The sequence below is a fragment of the Mirounga leonina genome, unplaced genomic scaffold (assembly GCF_011800145.1).
Source record: "Mirounga leonina isolate KUSES-001 unplaced genomic scaffold, KU_Mleo_1.0 Mir_94, whole genome shotgun sequence".
NCBI lineage: Eukaryota > Metazoa > Chordata > Mammalia > Carnivora > Phocidae > Mirounga > Mirounga leonina.
In genome coordinates this window covers 44,920,514-44,938,873 of record NW_023270855.1, presented here as the reverse complement: position 1 = coordinate 44,938,873, position 18,360 = coordinate 44,920,514, and the positions used below count along the sequence as shown (strand labels likewise).

At 59.1% G+C, this 18,360-nt stretch overlaps 1 protein-coding gene across 2 annotated transcripts; it reads right to left on the bottom strand.

Moving 5' to 3' along the window:
• Positions 1-1,306: 1,306 nt before the first annotated feature.
• On the bottom strand, positions 1,307-17,784 carry ATP13A1 (ATPase 13A1). Of its 2 annotated transcripts, XM_034996382.1 has the most exons (26): positions 17,359-17,784; positions 14,890-14,979; positions 14,588-14,778; positions 13,044-13,116; positions 12,664-12,819; positions 12,443-12,512; positions 12,258-12,364; positions 11,569-11,698; positions 11,377-11,432; positions 10,674-10,800; positions 10,459-10,596; positions 10,257-10,377; positions 9,769-9,926; positions 9,196-9,371; positions 9,015-9,125; positions 7,872-7,997; positions 6,943-7,051; positions 5,271-5,470; positions 5,094-5,190; positions 3,746-3,906; positions 3,559-3,673; positions 3,273-3,469; positions 2,307-2,449; positions 1,984-2,095; positions 1,750-1,893; positions 1,344-1,664 (listed from the first exon to the last, which is right to left on the bottom strand). In XM_034996382.1, exons 1-26 carry the CDS (start codon positions 17,767-17,769, stop codon positions 1,554-1,556), a joined length of 3,630 nt encoding a protein of 1,209 aa, XP_034852273.1. In that variant the 5' UTR covers positions 17,770-17,784; the 3' UTR covers positions 1,344-1,553. The 2 variants fall into 2 exon arrangements, with proteins under 2 accessions (XP_034852272.1, XP_034852273.1); XM_034996381.1 differs by having other exon boundaries at positions 1,307-1,664; positions 3,559-3,906.
• Between the last annotated feature and the right edge of the window lie 576 nt (positions 17,785-18,360).

The following is an 18,360-nucleotide window of genomic DNA, read 5'->3' as shown; positions in this document are numbered from 1 at the left end:
CTGGTCTGGGGCAGCCCCAGTGACCTTGGAAGCTGGATCAGACTCTTGAAGCCCTCATTAGAGTACAGCCACAAGTGCCCCTAGCACCTCTCTCAAGCAGGGGATCACAGATCTCTGCCCTGAGCACCCCAAGTATCATTCCCAGGAAACAAATCCCAAGTCCAGAGTTCTTGCCTCCCGGTTGCCTCAAACGGTCTCAGGGATTCCAAGTGATCACAACAGCCCCTCTGCCCGGTGGGTTCTGGCACCCCTACACTTCCATACACCTTAGTCTGTGCTCAGGGCCCATGTGACACTCACAGGCATTCACAGATGGTCCCTGCCCTTTCCCTGCTTTGGAACCCAGGGCTTTCCTTGGGCTGTGGTCCACACTCCTCCTGATGGGGAAGCTGGACACGGACAGACTGCTGAGGATGACCAAGGCGTGAAGATGGGAAAGGGTGGTGAGCCCCTCACGGATCAGCAGGGAGGCAGAGGTTGTCTTGTAGGCTGGGCCTGGGTACCAGGCCTGAGATTTTCACATGCAGCTTGTCAAAGTTATAAAAATGCACCCATACCCCTAGTGGAATTTCTAGTTTGAAAGAGATTTACAGGGCGCCTGGTTAATCAGTCAGTTACGCATCTGCCTTCAGCTCAAGTCATGATCCCAGGGTCCTGGGATCAAGCCCCACATCAGGTTCCCTGTAGGGAGCCTGTTTCTCCCTCTCCCATCAATACCCCTACCCATGCTCTCTCTAAATAAATAAAAACAAGTTTATAACTTTGCTTTCTAAAGTTCTTAGTTGTTGAGAAGGCAGGAAAATCTCCCATGGCCATGACTCTGCTCTCATGCAGCCTACTCCACAAACTCCTCAGTTGCAAGGAGTATGCGACCTCTGAAAGGAAGGACGGTGTCAGCACAAGGGTGGAGCCAGGTTGCAAAGCTGGGCTGACAGGAGATGATGAATGGCACAGGGTCCCCTCAAGTGTGACCCCAGTTAACATCTGCAACGACCTGGATTGAACTTCCTCACATCTAACACACCACGAGAGGAAGGAGTGCTGTTATTTCACATACTACTGAACAGAAGAAAATGCCATTGATCCTAAAACCTTCCCCCCTGCCTAAGAGACGAGAACATCAATCTGAGAGACCACAGAAATAGGGAGGTGCTTGTCAAATTATGAAATGTGCACAAGTCTCTGGGGCTGGAGCTCAGCCCATCTAAGAGCTGAATATCTGGGTCCCAGGGGCTGTTGTTAATAACCTCACGGCTCCTGGGGAGGGTGCCAGGACCCTGCTTGGTGACCGCACAGCCCCATCGTGACCCGTTCAGTGGTGCAGACAGAGGTGGAGGCAGGGCTTCTTAAAACGGTGGATGCGGCTTTATTTACCAAAGGGGCCGGCCCAGGGCTGGTTCTGCCAGCCAGGCCCTCAGGTGGCTGTGGGGTGGTCCCAGCTCAGCTCAGTCCTGGCGGCAAGGCCGGGCCTGCCTCGCCACGGGAGCAGTGTTCCCTCTTGGGGCTCCTGCCCAGTGGCACCGACATGGGTAGCAAGTGCCGGCACTGCCATCTCAGGAAGGCACTTTCAGCTTCGGGGTCCCCAGGAAGAACTGCAGGACACGGTCGGCCAGGAGCGCCAGGCAGAAGTCCAGGAGCAGGACCTGGGCGATGACGAGCTTGAACTGCGGGGCAAGGAGCACTGGTGAGCTGGGTGCCTGCAGATGGGCCCAGGCTGAGTCCTGGGGCCACACCCACGGGGCCACTCACCTCCACGGGGATGTCCACGAGGCCAAACTGACTGTTGAAGTCAGGCGAGGAGCCAAGGAGCAGGCCCACGATGGCCAAGAGCGACACGGCCAGGCTCCACACTAGGGCCCTGTTCTCTGGCAGGCTCTCCATGAACGGTGGGCCCTGTGGGGACAGATGGATGGATAGTCATGTGTTGCAGGGGCCAAGAAAGTGGGCAGGGTGAACTCAGGTCAGGTAAGGGCTGGGCCTCACTTTGTAGTTGATGGCAAAGGTGGCCATCTGCATGGCCATAGCCATGATGTACACGGTGCTGTTGACCAAGCTCGGCTCAAACTCCTTGTACAGGTCCACAAACTGCTCCTGCCTGCAGCGACACACAGGGGACAGGGCTACTCTCTGACCCCCACCATCCCTGCACAAAGCCAGGGTTCTGCCTGGCCGACCCCACCAGTCAGGCCTTGGTTACCCCAGGGCACCGTCTGCATGTGCATCCTCCTGCACCCTCACCGCAGGGACATTGCCTCCCCTAGGAGCGCTCTGCCCCTCCCCAAGCCCCAGGCTGGGCCAGCACTCACTTCTCGGGGCTCCGGGCCTGGGCCTCTCTGTATAGGTAGACAAGACTCAGGAAGTGCACACAGAACTGGAGCACGACCGTGAGGACAGTGTACAGGTTGAAGATGTTGGGCAGGGGTCGCTCTCGGGAGAGAGTCTTGAGGGGCTGTAGTGGCAGGATAGGGAGTAAGGGTCCAGGCTCAACCTGGGCCTACCCCCCACCCCCCTGGCGCCCCCCTCCCCCGCCCTCCTAGCAGGACTCGTGTAGAGAGCAGTCACCAAATCCTGGAGGTTATGAGTCAGCACCAGACCCCAGAGCCCTGCTCGTTCCCCAGCCCCTTAGCCGAGATGATGCCACCACACCCTCACTCAAGGCCTGCACTCCACATAGCAGCCACAGGGTGTTTAAAATCCACCCCCTTCCCCTTGTTCTAGAACAAACCAAAGCCCTCCCTGGGACCCAGCGGGTGCTCGTGGTTGACACAACGCACCTCCCACCTCCTCCAGCTACCAGGTGCTCCTTGCATCAGTCCATGTCTATCTATGGCCCTTCTGGCTACCTCCTGGAAGGTTCCCTTATTCCTTATGCATCACACAGGCTCCCCTGAACGATCCCGAGGCTGTCCCCTGTAGCCTGTGACCCACTTTGTATTTTTCATGACACTGAACACTTTCTGAGTGGTCTTGGTAATCATTTCCCCATCTGTCCTCTCTTTGCCTGTGAGCTCTGTGTAGCCCACCTGAGACCCCACTGGTGGATAGTGCTGGGGCCCGAGTTGTGCCACTCCAGGGAGCCTCAGCGTGCACCTGCTCTGTCCCCTGATCCCCATCTGTAACATGGGGATGACAGTTCCCACCCCGAGGGCTGCTGTGAAGACGAATGGATGACAAGCGGTGGTGCCTTTAACAGTCCACCCTAGCTGGCCCAGAGGCAGACGGTACTCCTGGGCTGGGGAGGGAGCCCCTGCTTTGCCTGTGGCTCAGCCCACCTTGGAGCGGGAGATGAAGAGGAAGCAGCCGGCCAGCAGCAGCCCCTGCAGCGTGGCCTGGAAGTCACTGAACTTGACGCCCTCCAGGTAGAGAACACTCTGGCTATAGGCCAGGATGAGGGCATTGAGTGCCAGGATCTTGAACATCTGCAGCGTGGTCACCAGTGTGCAGCGGCCCTGCTTGATCACGTGGCAGACTGTGGGGGGGCCATGAGAGGGGAGGAAGGTGTGGGTGTGGGGGCCCATCAGGATGGGCATGGGGGGAGGGACTGGGGGTGGGACTCACTGCACTGGATGGAGGAGAGCTTGGAGGTGAAAGGGGCAGCGATGCTGGCGTCCCCCAGCTTCACGATGGGCGTGCTCTCATCCTCGAGTTCCCGCAGCACCTGGCTCAGGCGGTCCTGTGGGGCAGGCGGCAGGGATAAGACCTGGCCACCAACGGGTGCTGGTGTCCCCCACCTCCTGTGACTCACCCGCTGGGAGGCCAGCTGCTCCTCGGAGGGCGGGATCCCCGACCTCTGCTTGGCCGCCCTGGAGGTGGCCCGGACGCCGCTGCTGCTCAGGACAGGGCTGTCTCGGGGCCGTCGGCGCCGTTCAACAACTCGCTCAGGGGCATTGGCCAGGAGTGCCACACCTGGGGGGAGGTACATGAGTGTGTGTCTGGAGCTAGAGGGAGCCTGTCACCCCAGGCCTACTGGCCCTGTGCTGAGTGAAGCCCAGAGCGGAGCATGGAGTGGGGTGTCTGCTCACAGGAGTCAAACCTCCCCATCTCAGCTCATCTCCCCCCGGAGTGCCTCAGAGAGCATTCTATCTTACTTTCTACATGTGGAAAGCAAAACCCAAATACACGGAACTATTTCCAGGGTTGCCTGGGTGGCTCAGTCATTAAGCATCTGCCTTCAGCTCAGGTCATGATCTCAGGGTCCTGGGATGGAGTCCCGCATCGGGCTCTCTGCTCAGTGGGGAGCCTGCTTCTCCATCGCCTTCTGCCCCTCCCCCTGCTTGTGCTCTCTCTCTCTCTCTCTCAGATAAACAAAAAAATCTTAAAAAAAAAGAAGCTGATTTCCATGGTGTATTGCCAAGGATCACAATTCTAGGACATAATAGTCAATTAATAAAGCAGTTAAGGATTTGGAAGGCGCTGTAAGTGGGTCAGGTTTCTTTTTTTTTTTTAGAGGGGAAGAGTGAGTGTGTATGAGTGCCCTGAAGAGCATGCATGTGAACAGCGGTGGGGGTGGGGGTGTGGGGAAGGGAGGGGTAGAGGGAGAATCTCAAGCAAGCTCTATGCCAAGCCAGAGCCTGACATAGGGGCTTAATCTCACAATCCTGAGATCATGACCTGAGCCACAATCAAGAGTCAGATGCTTAACAGACTGAGCCACCCAGGTCCCCTGTCAGGTTGCTCTTTTAACATCAACCTGATCTGCATTCTGTTGACAGAAATCCAAGGCTATAAACGGCTGGCAAATGCCTCAGCTTCCATTTGTGCATCCCCACTTGTCCCATCTCTCCCTGGCCTCTGGCCTCAGCCCCCACATGGTCCCCACACGGTGCCGGGAGGCCTGAACAAACCAAGCTGTGTCTGCCACCTGGAGCCTCCCTGGCTCCCTATGCTCCCAGAAGCTCTGGTGCCCCCCACCCCCACCCCCGCACCCGTGTCCCCTCCAGGCCTGCGGCTCCTCAGATCCCCAATCCCACTGGCGCCTGCCCCATCCCCTCGCTGCCTCCTCAAAGGACTCGCTCAGTGACGTGTCTCTGACACTAAACCCGTGCTGGCAGAACAGCGATGGAAGGGACAGTCCATCAGCTCGCAGGACTCACCCACGTCGGCATGCTTCAGGGCACCCACGTCATTGGTGCCGTCGCCACACATGAGGGTCACGTAGCCCAGCTCCTTCAGGCTGGTGATGACAAACTCCTATGTGCACAGAGATGGGCTGAGTGAGGGCTGTGTGCTGCCCCCAGGCCCTGCCTGCCCCCTGCCTCCTCCGCACACACCTTCTGTTTGGGGGCCACACGGGCGAACACCTGCACGTGCGGGATGAGGCGAAGCAGCTGCTGGGGGTCCTCAGCCTGCAAGTGGGCCAGGCCATCACCCGTGAGGCACAGGGCATGCTCCAGGGCCAGCGCCTTCGGGGAGCCCTTGGCCAGGGGCAGCACGACACTGCCATCAATGGAGCGCCACTCGCAGGGTCGACCTGCAGAGCCGGAGCCCAGGGTCAGGGAGAGGGGTTCAGCAACTCCCCCTCACGTGGACCCCATATAAGCGGTCCCAGTCTCATCTCTCTGAAGCACCTTCTTGGTTCTCACCCCTCTTTATCCCTACCAATCCCTGCCCACACCTGCACCCTAGATGCCAGGAACCCCACAGATGTTCACAGAACCCTCCGATACAAAGGATTCAAGAACCCAGAGCCTAGGCCACTGGCCTGAAACCACATGACGCTCAGATTCAAACCCTGACAGCCTAACCTCAGGAGCAAGGCACCCCTTACCCTGGGGCCTGCCTGAAACCCTGCTCTTCCAGGATCAGGGCCCCCTGAGTCACTTCCTTGGGCCAGACCCTGCTTGCCAACCACTTCCTCTTTCTAGATGGCTGGCCCAGGCATCTAGTGATAAACATGGCTAAGGGAGGCCTTCCGGCACTGCACGGCTCATCTGGGCTTCCTGGCTAGGAGGGAAACCAACCTCCACCTGGCTTTTACTGTGGCCGTTTTGTTAGAGCAGCATCACCTGCCAATCAACAGTCCCAACAGCCACCTCTGGGCCACCTGCCTACGATCCCTGGGCTCTGCAAGAGCCTAGTGCCTAGAGCTGAGACAGAGATCTGGGACGAACAGTGCAGACTAGAAGAGCTGGGAAATTCTAGAATCCAGCAGAGTTCCAAAGCCAGCACCCTCCTCTGACCTGCAGCCTGGTGACACTCCAGCGCATGTGGCTCCCCAGCCAGGCACCATCCCTTGGCGTCTGAAAGACCCCATACTCCACCAGTTGGAGGTGAGGGGCTGGATTTGCTCCTCAGTTGGTTCTACTCAGGGGCACCGGTTACTCAGGAGTGGCCAGAGGCCATGAGCTCTGGAGTCAGAACATCTGGGTTCAAATCCTTAGTCACAGTGTCACTTGAGTGACTGAAGTAGGTGAGTTTACTTCTATTTCCTTGTCTATAAAGTGGGGGGCCCAACAGCAGACCTGTTCAGTTTCCTCCTATGTGGTGCGGGGATGATAAGGCATCCCATATGCGGCAGACAGACTAACCTGGTAACACATACCAAGCCCTTTGCCTGGGGTCTGGCCATGCTGAGCATGAGCACCAGCATCCCTGTGCTTAGGAGAGGAGCCCTCGCCTCACACAGGCAGCCTGCCAGACCCAAGGCAGGCGGGAGGATAGGAAACACGGCCCGGTCTGACGACAACCAACCACCCCAGTTGTCAGTCGTCACTGATCCCAGAGCCAGTGACTTCCCGCATGCTGCTGGGACACGCGGGTGTGGAGCTCCTTGGCCAGAGGGCCTGAGCATGCCGACAAGGCAAGGCCGTGTTCCACAGGCTGGTGTCACAGGTCCTGGATGACACTGGGTGTGTTCGCTCAGGCCTGAAATGCCAGCGGGCCACTAGACGGGCTGTTCTTGCATTCAGGGTCCCCCCAGCCTACGGCCCCATGGTCCCTCACCTTTCTGCACGGGAGGCTGCAGGATCAGCGTTTGTGCCTTTTCAATGAAGTGCAGCTCCTGAGCCACGTGGCAGGCAGTGAGCGGGTTGTCACCTGTGATCATGACCACCTGAGGAGAGGACAGAGGCTCCATGGGGCAGGGCCCAGCAGGTCAGAACTCCAGCCTGGAGACCTGGCGGCCGAGGCCCCTCTAAAGAAGGCCACAGAAGGAGGCATTGGCCCCAATGCAGAATGGGCTTCCAGGAGCCACAGTCCACCCCAACCTGGTGGTGTTTTATGCAAACGATACATGTATGTGTGTCTGGAAACACCCACAGCCTTTATCCACAATATAGACTAAGAACCAGCCATTAGCGTGGACCCTCTTGGCTTGGTAGCTGCCCCAGGCAGAGGGGCACAGATGCTCCAGCTTTCTCACTGAGGGCCCGGTGATGGGAAGATGGGCTGTGATGGCTGAGGGCCAGGTGGGGGCTATTAATGTCACCACCTCTGAGACTGCTCACTCACCTCCCACATCCTAAACTGCATCTTGAATCCCAAACTAGAAAACAGAAACCACAGGACAGATGGATGTGTCCAAGAGTCATCTCCACATCTCCTGTCCCAGCCCAGCTCTTCCTTTCCAGGATGGGGTGGATTGGGGGAATTGCCCTCACCTCCCAGGGATGCTGGGGGCCAAGGAAGCAACCTGAGAAGGGTGGGCACAGGCCAGGTCCCAAAGCATCCTCAGACTCGGGACAACGTAAGCACCAGAGCCACGATGAAGCTCGGCCAAAATCCAAGAAAGACATCCTTGCTACTGAGACCTGCACCACTGAGGGGGATCTGTCCTCTGTGGTCATATCACCCTCCCTGGAAGGAGGAGCCAAGATCCACCCACCTGCCCACCCACCCTTGGGGCCCAGTGGGGAGGGGTCCAGAAGCTGTACCCGGTGGGATGCATTTTGGATCTCGCGGATCACGGCCTTAGAGTCAGCCTTGAGAGGGCAGGAGACCACAATGAAGCCGACGAACTTGAGGTTGCACTCCAGGGCCTCCCGTTTGATCTCCCGGGCCTGTGTAGGGACATAGGAGTACCCGCATGACCCATCTCTCCTCCATTTCTGAGCTGGGGGGGGGGGGGGGGGGGGGCGGGGACAGGCCCATCCTTATAGAAGGAACATTTGAGGGTTAGGTGAGAGATGGGGAGGACACTAGGCACCCCGGACGCACAGGGCCTCAGCAGTGCTGCGAGGTTCCCCCACCACAGGGCCTTTACTCCCTGCTGTGCGAAACAGCAGGGCATAAGCCTGTGTGACTCGGCTCCCAAGACAGTAAAGTCATACCCTCCTTTGTTATTCACTGAGCGCAATCTCACCCTGAACCTCATAGCAGAAACCCCAAACTCTTCTCCTCACAGAGCTTGCCTTCTGCCGGAAGAGATGCGTAATAAAGAAAGTCACAGAAATCAGAACACTAACTGCCACTAACTGCAGGGGAATGGGGCAGACAGGCTCAGGGAGTGGCACCGAGCAGGCTGGTTCTGAGGGCAGGGCACTGAGCCACGACCTGGTGTGCGTTCTGGAAGGATTTCTCAGCTGTCAGGTAGAAGTGGACTGGATGAGAAGTAAGGTGGAAGCAGAGAGAGCAGTACTGATGGTGGAGGTGGGAGGAGAGCCGGTAACTGACCGGACATGGGGTGTGACACAGAGCTGGAGATGCCCCATGACCATGTGGTGACTGAGTGGTCGGGCAGGGTAGGGGCAGAACCAGGCTGGAGACAGGAATCCAAGGCGCCTCCTGATGATCCCTGGGGAGGTATAAGGACCCAAGGGTGTGGGGTAAGAGGCTGGTTGGAGGTGGGGCCTGGTTGTGCTCTGCAGGAAATGGCCTCAGGAGCCAGGATGGGATGGGGTCCCATAAACGGCAGGGTACACAGTAGAGAAGGGACCCAGGGCTGAGTGCCACTCAGGGCCTCCCAAGGTAGAGGCCCAGAAGGAGGAAGAAGGAATCGTGCCTGTTCACAGTGAGGCTGCAGGGAACAGAAGACGGTATGGATGAGGGGCCAGCAGGTGGGGAGCCTGGGCCCTTACCTGCTGGTGGGTGAGGTGCCCCAGCTCCTTGTACCCCAGCGCCAGGACTCGGGCTCCTTCCCGGGAAATCTCCGTGTGGATGTGGTGGTAGTCAGGTGGGCACTGGGCGAACTGCAGGGAACGCAGGGGATGTCACCGACCGCCCCGCGCCCCCCTTCCCCTGGGGCCGGGACTGGCTCACCATGGAGTGCAGGGTTTCGGGGGCCCCCTTCACAGCCGCGATGTAGCAGAGATCAGTGGAGCCTAGCTTCTCATAGGAGGCGAGCACGGACATTCGCTTTAGGGCACTGGCAAAATGAAAGCGCTGGTGAATTTTCAGCCCCTGAGTTTTAATACTTCGGGGGAATACTTTCTCATCTGGAAACAAATAAGTACGAATCCTGAGGGCCTTCGCTCCACAGAGGCAGCCAAGTCCCCGCCTCCCCTTTCCACCCCTCTTCCCCCCGCCCAGACCCAGACCCTGCGGGGTGTTTGGGGGGCTCCTCGCTCCAGGAAGGGTCAGAACTGGGAGACCTGTACCCAGAGGACCTTGCCCGTGGCTTCTGGAAGGGTGGGGGCAGGCTCAACTCCCAAGGGGTGGACTGTCTCAGGTCAGAGGTGAGCCTGTGCCCACCGCCTAAGGGACCATCAGAGTTGTGGGCCTGCCTGGCCCCGAGTTGGACACATGGGTGTCTCTGAGGGGTGCAGCCCACCTGCCCAGGGGTGCAAGAGCGGGCAGTTCCTCCCAGCCGCGCCCGAAGCTCCAGCCCCTCACCTTTGGTCAGTGTCCAGTCCACGGCTGTCAGCATAGCCTTCTCGAGGGGGTCACCCACAAGGGTGCCATCATCCAGTTGCATGAGGGAGTGGCATGAGGCCAGAGCACGGTGCGTTTCTACGGGGATGCCGGACACAGGAGTGACCTCCTTCCCATCTCTGTAAGGACAGGAAACAACTAGTTATGGAGTAGAGGGACCCCAGGGAATTGCTAGCCAGGATGAGGGACGGGCCCCCACGTGGTGCCATGCATTGCAGGGGCTGAGGGAGATGCACGGTCTTGGTCCTCCTGACACCTGTGCCTATCTCACGGACGCCCCTGGATATCATATGGCTGCTTGGGGTGGGGTGGAGCCGAGCCACCACGCCGCTGTTACGCTGAGGAATGTAAGGGAGCCCCCCCACCCCGGTCAGACGGCTCCAAGTGGGTGCTATCTGTCCCCTGAGCTCCCACCTGCTGGGCAAGAGGCCCAAGCCACCCACACTCACCTGAGCCCAGCCACCCCACGGACGACCAAGCTGTCGCTAGTCAGGGTCCCGGTCTTGTCAAAGCAGCACACCTCCACTTTGCCGGCGAATGGAATCCGGAAGGGCTCCGTGCAGTACATGTCTGGGAGGAGGGGAGCCAGGGTCAGGGGTCCTGCCAGGCCCCGGCCCACGCAGCACCCCTCGCCCCGTCCCAGGCACTCACACAGCTTGGCCAGGGCGATGAGGGAGGTGTTGACAGCCAGAGACAACTCAATGGGCAGCTCAGGGGGCACGACCGAGGTGAGGATCAGAGTGCATTCCAGAAACAGCTTGTAGCGGTTCCGGCTGGGGTCCTTGGTGCCTGCAGAGACAGGGCCTGCCAGCCTGGGTGCCATGGGGGTGGGGCCCAGCAGACAGGGGAGGGGCCCCAGCGCATACCTTCAATCCACACGTAGGCGGCTGCTGCAATGGCAAAGACCAGGAGGAAGAGGATGAAAATGAAAGTCTCCAGGTTGTTTGCAGTCACCCTCTTGACTCCAAAGAGGATGGTGCGCAGCAGCTTGCCCTAGAGGGCCAGAGAGTTAGAGGCCTTTCCTGGCAGGGGGTGGCCTCCCGCATCCCAGAGCATCAGGGCCAGATTCTTCCTCTGCTGATGGGGAGTGCCTGCCCTGGGTCCACCCACTGAGTCCTGCAGCCATGACACAGGGGACCACACAGCTATGTGGGTGGCTGCCACTCAGCTAAGGGCTATAGAGACCAGTGGCCAAAAATTGGGGGTCAGGGAAAGAAGTGGCTGAGATGGGGGACTGAGTCTTCTGGAAGGAGATCTGGTCAATCACCTCTACGAGGCAGCCCTCATGACACTTTAGTGAAGAGTTTATGGGTATGACTCTGTTCATGACCCCAGTGTGTATGGCAACAGCCCGTTTCCTGTCTGCGCTCCCCACCAGAACCAGAACCTCAGTGTCAGATAGTGGGCCTGGTGTGTAGGGCTCACGTCTGCACCCTGGCCCCAAGCGGGTACCTGTTGTCAGAATAAGTCTGTGGCGGGGACGTTCTGGGGTCTGAAAGAGCCACCGTCTCAACTGTCTGCCACCCGCCCTGGGGCCTACCCTCCCCAGAGCCAGACAAGGGTCCATACCTGGGATGTGTTGAATCCGGTCCTGAGAACGTAGGCCACACATCCACTGTCGACTGCTGCAAAGACAAATGGAAGCAGCATTGTTTGTGTCTGTTCATCCCCACTCCCTCACAGCCAAGCAGATGTGTTGGCTGGGGGTGTGGGGCAGGGATTGCGGGGGCCAGGACACCCCAGACCCCCCAAGGCACCTACGCTTCAGGCCCGTGGTGGCCTTCTGCGGCGGGATGTGCTGCACCACCTTGGTGCCCCCAAAGATGACGTGGAGCCGGGAGTCGGCCTGGAGGTCCAGGACCCGGTCAGGGTTAAGGTCTTCAATGGGCTCCTGAGGAGGAAGGAGAGGGTGGTGAGGACGCTCTCACCTCAGCCTCCTTCTCTGTCCCCAGTCTCACAAGAGCAGGCCCCTGGGGCTGGGATGAGCCACTCCGACCCCCACGGGGCTCCCAGCCTAACGCAGCACGTCCGACCAGGCGGCCTGCCCTGTCTTCTCTCCACCTGCACCTGCTGTGTCGACCCCCTGTGATCTCGCAACTGGCTTCACAGAGGATTCACGCTCTCCTGGTTTCCCTCAGCCCACGTCAGTCTGATGTCTCTGGTCCCTGGCCTGGACAACCCCTGACGATCTTGGCCTCTCTTCCTTCCTTCCTTCTCATCGCCACCCAGCTCCCCTTCATCCAGGGGGAAGACCACCAGGAAATCTGGCAGCTCCAAGTAGGCACCGGAGCCACTCTGCCTCCTCTAGCCTCCTAGGTCAGGGCTCCGTCCCTCCTCTGTCCGAGCCTGGGCAGGAGGGTGGCCCAGCCACCAGCCCTCTCGCTCCCCAGCGAATGGGCCAGTGACACACCTGGGTGGACTGAGTCTGCCCCCCGCCCCGCCCCCCGCACCTTCATCTGTGGCACCGACTCCCCTGTGAGCATGGCCTCGTCCACAATGCAGCGGCCCCGCAGCAGCAACACGTCACACGGCACTAGGTTCTCCTGCGGGGAGCGGCCTGCAGGAAGGGGCAGGAGTGTTGCAGAGGAGCTGAGAGAAAGGGCTCCCACCAGGACAGACCAGAAGCGTGCCTCACCGATGGAGACGATGTCTCCGGGGACAATCTCATCGCTGGCGATGGGCCTCCACTTCCGGCTACGGTAGACCTGGCCGGAGGTGAGGTGCAGTTAGCTCTGGGTCTCACAGTGGGCTCGATGCAGGTGCATCCCTAGAGCTGACCTCACCCTGCCCCCGCTCCAGGCCCACCCAAGACTGGCAGGAGCCTCCCCCCAACCCCCATCTTCCCGCTGGCCACACCTGGATCATGTGGGGCTTGTTGCCCATCTTCCGGATCTCTGACATGTTCCGCATCTGCTGCTGCACCAGGGAGGCCTCGAAGGCCACCAGCATGGAGAGTGTGAAGACGCTGTAGTACCAATACTCATCCAGACACCAGAGCCCCACGCAAAACACCTGCAGGACACAGCCTGTGTGTCCACACCCCCGCCCGGCCATCCACGGGAGCACAGGAAGACACCTGTGGAGGCTGGGAAGGCACACCGAGGGCTGTTCCGCCCATGGGCTCAGACCCAGGAGGACACAGAGGGCATTTCAGGTCTGGAGACGGAGACTGCTCTAGCTGTGAAAGCCCCAGGGAGCAGGAGGGGGGTGGGGGAGGGCCCAAGCTGCTGCTTTACCTGGAACACGAAGAAGGGCGCTGTGGCTCTCTCTTTGAACAACTCCGAGAAGTCAGGCACCACCATCTCAGCCCTACGAGAGACCAGACCCCACATCCTGTTCACGATACGAGCCTCAGAGGTCCCACCCTGACACCTCCACTCAGGGCACTGCAGGCCTCCCCGGGAAATGAGAAGCCAGAAGGGACACTCCACTTGACTACGGCTCTCCTTGTCCCCGAGTCACCGGGGCAAGCAAGCTAACTGCTGCCAGCCTCCTCCGCAGCACCCAGGTAAAGCTTCTGAACCAGTGCCAGGCTGTTCAGGCAGCCACCACCCAAGCAGGGCCAGAGTGAGACACAGCCCGTCATCAGGCTGAGTAAGAAGGCAGGCAGAGAAGGAGCACCTGACGGTGGGATGGGAGCCCTGAAGCGGCACAGAAAAGGCCCGGCAGCTGGGCACTGAGGAGTTCTGGGGCCTGAGGCCCACCCCGAGCTGGAGAGGGGAGGTCTGGAGCTGAAATTTTCCGAAAACTCCCTTAATAAAAGCCCCAGAATTTGAGGAGTAGGGCCTAAGGGTGTGTTCTGTGGCACTGTGTGGGGTGGCCCAGTCTGGCCAGGGGGGCAGCCAGGTCAACTGGGGCCACCCTCGCCCTGCCCTTGGAGACGTGTCCTAGATATGGGGTGTGAGAAAAAGAAACCACTGTGATAAAAACAAACAACAACAACCAGGCCCCATTCTGTATTATTCAAGTGACTTCGCATGAGCCGGGAAGGTGTGAAAAGGGACATCCCAAGCCACCACCAAGGCTGACCTCAGGCAGGGACGATAGGTAAAATTTCTTATAAATCTTCCTATTAGATTGCTACTTGTGATGATATATCTGTAATTTTTAAAAAGTAGTTGAGTCAGGGAAGAATTCCCTAAAAGTTCTGGGGGTTTTCAGGTCCAGGACGATCATCATGGTGGCAGGGCCAGGGGCTCTGAAGATGAACAAGGGGGTCTGAAGCCCTGCTCTGCCCCCTCCCAGTGGTGTGTGGGCACTGGTGGTTTCTCGGATTAAAGGGAGGAAGCATGTACAAGGCATCTGCCATCACGCCTGGTACAAAGGAGAGCTACTGTGATCGCTGACAACTCCTTTTACCACTCTTCCCAAAGTGCTGGTATGAGTATGAGGAGAACGGTGACAACTTACACTTAAAAGAAAATTTTAAAAACAAAGAGAAATCCTACAATAATTACAAAACGATGATCAACAGTCATCTCTCTGGGGCCTCGGGCCAGGCTCCCATGAAGAGCTGTATATGTTCCTGCCGGAGGGCCCTCCAGGGTCCTTGCCAGGGGAGACAAGACTAGAGCACGTTTCTCAAAAGGTGGCCGCCATCTTCATCTGGGATGTACTGTGGACCCCTCCACCCCAAGTCCCCATTTCCTAGGCACCAGGACTCAGGAGCGCGGCAGGGCAGAAAGCCGGGAAAGGAGCCACAGGCTCGGCCAAGCACCCACGCTGTGACCACGGGCGGAGCACCAGCCCTGTCACTGCACACGGGCATGTCGGGACTCACTTGTTGCTCCCAAACTTCTTCTCAGCTGCACGGATCTCTGAGTCCTCCTGGAACCCTCTGCTGCTCTGGTAGTATGAGAAGGCATTTCCCACGGGAAAGGCCACAGGGAGGAAGCGCTTCTTCTCCAGGGCGTCGTAGGAATACTTGATCTTCTGGAATTCGAAGGACAGCACCTCCTGTCCGTCCTCACCCTGTGGGAGCAGGCGTTGTCTATGGCAGAAGGCCCGCACCTGGGGGTGTCTGTCAGTGCCTGGGAGTCCCACCCAAGCCCTGTGCCGAGCAGCCCAGCGGCTGGTCCCTACCTCGTCCCGGTGCAGGGCCACGAGCTCAGTGGAGCCATTGTTGGGGGTCGGCACCACCTTCACGAAGGTTGCTTTGCTGGGGTCGTACTCCTGCGAGAGGCAAAGTACTGCTGCTCAGCCCTTCATAACCCCCAGCTCCACAGCCCCCCCCGCCCCCCGGGAAGGTTGCAAGCACAGCCGCTCCGGGCTCTGGCCTATCTACTCCCAGTCTGTCACGGAGACAAAGACACCACCTCGCCACACCTCTGGTCTCGTATCGTAAAATCGGAGTCACGGATAGCACCCCAAGCCTGGGGCCCTGCTGAAGAACGTCCCCTGCACAACCTGCATCCCTCAAAGCACATGGGCCAAGCCCTGTCACAGCCCACTGGCCTGGTGCTGCTCTGCGTCCCCTCCCTTAACTATTCATTTTGAGTCCTGAAGTGACGAGGGACAACGAGGCTCATGGCTCGTCCCTGCCTCAGCCAAGGGCCTCGGCACGAGTCGTTTTCTCTGCCTGGAACACGTGCTCACCCAGTCAGCTTCAAGCCTTTGCTCAAACGTCACCTTCCTAGGAGACCTCCCCTGGAGGAGGGTCCACGTGAAGGGCCCTCACAGTGTTCCTCTCCTCGGCCCGGGCTTTCCTCTCTTTAGCAGAGGCAGCTGAGCGCGAGCCCTACCTCTCTCACCAACACCATGAAGGCAAGGGCTTTTGTCTGTTTGGTTCACTGCTGTTTCCTCAGCACCTAAGACGTGGAGGCACTGGATGAAGCTCAGTTAGCGCGGCCTCAAGCCTGAGCCGCACCCATCTCACCCATCTGTGCCGGCCTGTGGCGTATGTGTTTGCGGGCAGAGGTGCCAAATGGCGACCCCAGAAGAAAAGCCCTGCCCCTTGGGGAGTCCATGGGCCTCTGGGCAGGCAGAAAATGATGACAAAGACTTAATGAACTCTGGTAACACCATGGGAAAAAAAGTGCGAAGTGGGGCGCTTGGGTGGCTCAGTCGTTAAGTGTCTGCCTTCGGCTCAGGTCATGATCCCAGAGTCCTGGAATCGAGCCCCACATCGGGCTCTCTGCTCAGCCGGGAGGCCTGCTTCTCCCTCTCCCACTCCCCCTGCTTGTGTTCCCTCTCTTGCTGTGTCTCTCTGTGTCAAATAAATAAATCTTAAAAAAAAAAAGTGCGAAGTGCTACACAGGGCCACGGCCATGCCAAGCACTTCACAGTTTTTTGCAGTTTTTTTCTCACAGTGCACGGTGAGTGGGTGTTACGGTTCTCACTTTACACAAGGGAAAAGTGAAACAAAAAGAGAAGCACCCCTGTCTGCGATCTCTGATGCAAGCCCAGATCTGCCCATCCTCACTCTGCAGTCAGTTAGCTCCTCCTTGTTCTCCATCCCTGGAGAGGAAGTTAACACTCACGCTTTTTAGCTGGAGGCCAAAAGGCAGTTGGAAGTTTGGGGGGAGGGGGGTGTCATGCTCCCTCCATCTTCCCTGCATTTTCTGGTCCCTCATTGGAGTCTTTCATTGTACTGACCTGAAGCTACCCATTAAGTTTGAGCCCCTCCCCTGGGATAAGGCTTGTTGGGAAAACCATTCTCTCAGAAGAGAAAGAGGATTCGGTCCATGTTTAGAGTCAAAGAGAGGGGGCTTCTGTCTCTTTCTGCAGCCCTTCATGCTGTTCCCTTTCCCTCTTCTTTCAGCAACACACGCCTGGGATCAAAGGGAGGCTGGCGGTGCCCGGCTCCAAACATGCTAGTGTCATCTGAAGCAGGCTCAGAGGGCAGTGGTGCAGTTACCAACAGTAACTGCTGACCCAGGGCAGCTCTCCCTATTCAGATCGTGGGGGTTAAGGGTCAGAAGTGCTACGGGGCTGTTGTATTCCAACAGAAGTCCCCACCGTCACCACCCTCATCTTGGAGGCAGACATAAAGAGGCTCCACGCAGTTGTCACTTGCTCACAAATTGCTCCTGCTCCTCTTAAATGTTACGATCAAAGTGCATTTCAACCTAATTTTGGTCCTGGTATGCAAGGGCCTCTAAGCACTGGATAACAGAGTTCTCAAACCAAGCTTCACAGATAGAGAAACTCACCCCGCAGGTCTAGCCTCACACTCTGAAATCCAAGATAGGAGACAGAAGAGAGACCTTTCTAAGAGAAACTAGTCCTCGACAGCATGGTAGCTAGCATTAACAAGCCAAATCAAAGAGCGATTATGCCGGAGCCTACACTGAGCTTTTTATAGGTATAACCCTATCGAATCTAAACGACCACACCAGGGAGGGATTCCAAGGAAAGGAAGTAACCTGCGCCAGGGTCGCACAGCAAGTCAGTAGCGGGGCCAGGATTTAGCCACCCAGAGGGCACCGCTGGGGACTCAGGCCCAGCAAACGGGAGGCCCGGGATGGGGTGGGGACCGACACAAGCGTCGTGACTGTGACTCGCCGCTAGGCCCGACCGAGACGAGGGTCGGGCTCGTGCCCGCGCACTTACCGGGGTGCAGGTGAGCGCGCAGTGCGCGTGCACGGACCAATGCCCCGAGAGGACGGTGAGCGCGTGCGCGAGGCAGATGGTGGCGAGCACGAGCAGCGCGGCTTCAGGGATTTGCACCCAGCTGCTGCCCCAGCCCCAGCAGCCGGCGGCCGCGGCGCCCAGCCAGGCCGGATAGAGCAGTCCCGCGAACGGCAGCACCGTGAGGCGCCGCAGCAGCGCCAGCCGCCGGTATGGCCACACGGCTGCGACCAGCTCGTCACCGCTCGCTATGAGCGCTGGGCCGGCGGCGAGGAGGGTGCGCGGCTGCGGCCCGGGCTTGGGTTGCCTGCCGGGCCGGGCCCCGCAAGGCCGGGCCCCGCAAGGCACCGCGTTGCCCACCCCCGCCGCCGCAGCCGCCGCAGCCGCCGCCATCTTTCCCAGCGCCGTGCTCGCTTCCGGGCAGAGGCACCGCCTCACTTCCGACATCTTACTTCCGGTGAACTCGGGGCGCCGCCATGGCAGCCGGAGGGTAGAAAAAGCCTGACAATGGAGAAGTTGAGTTCAGAAGTTGTTACTCAGGGCGCCGCCATGACAGGCTGAGGCCGGAAGGAGAGGCAGGGCGCAGCCATGAGAGAGTCTTGAAAGGGTAAAGCTGCCTGCCCGCCCTGCCACGCCGGACTGAGACCGGAAAAGAGGAGGCGAGGCGGGCTGGGCGCCACCTTGACACCTGAACCGGAAAAGGGGAGCCCTCGTCCGGCCTACCCGGGCAGTGGCCAGTTTGGCTCATCAGGGGCGGAGCCTGGACACTGCGGAGGCGGGGCCAATTGCAGAAGCGCTGGGGTTCTGAGGGCGCGGCCTGTACAGGCCGAAGGGGCGGGGTTTGTCATGAGGGCGGGACTTGTTAGGGGCAGGGGTCCCGGGTTGGTTTCCCTGCGGGAGAGGCCCCTCCCTCGGGGTCCTGGGCAGGGCTGGCGCTGGCTGCCTTAACAGAGCCAAGGCAGGACACAGACGCTGCCGAGAGGA

What these genes read in the sequence shown, in the direction of transcription:
- ATP13A1 (XM_034996381.1), bottom strand. Translation starts at nt 17,769, where the DNA reads ATGGCGGCGGCTGCGGCGGCTGCGGCGGCGGGGGTGGGCAACGCGGTG. An exon ending in CGGAGACATCGTCTCCATCG is followed by an intron (nt 12,365 to 12,442) that starts GTGAGGCACGCT and finishes CCCTTCCTGCAG; the next exon opens with GCCGCTCCCCGCAGGAGAAC. An exon ending in TCTTCATCTCCCGCTCCAAG is followed by an intron (nt 2,450 to 3,272) that starts GTGGGCTGAGCC and finishes CTGCCACTACAG; the next exon opens with CCCCTCAAGACTCTCTCCCG.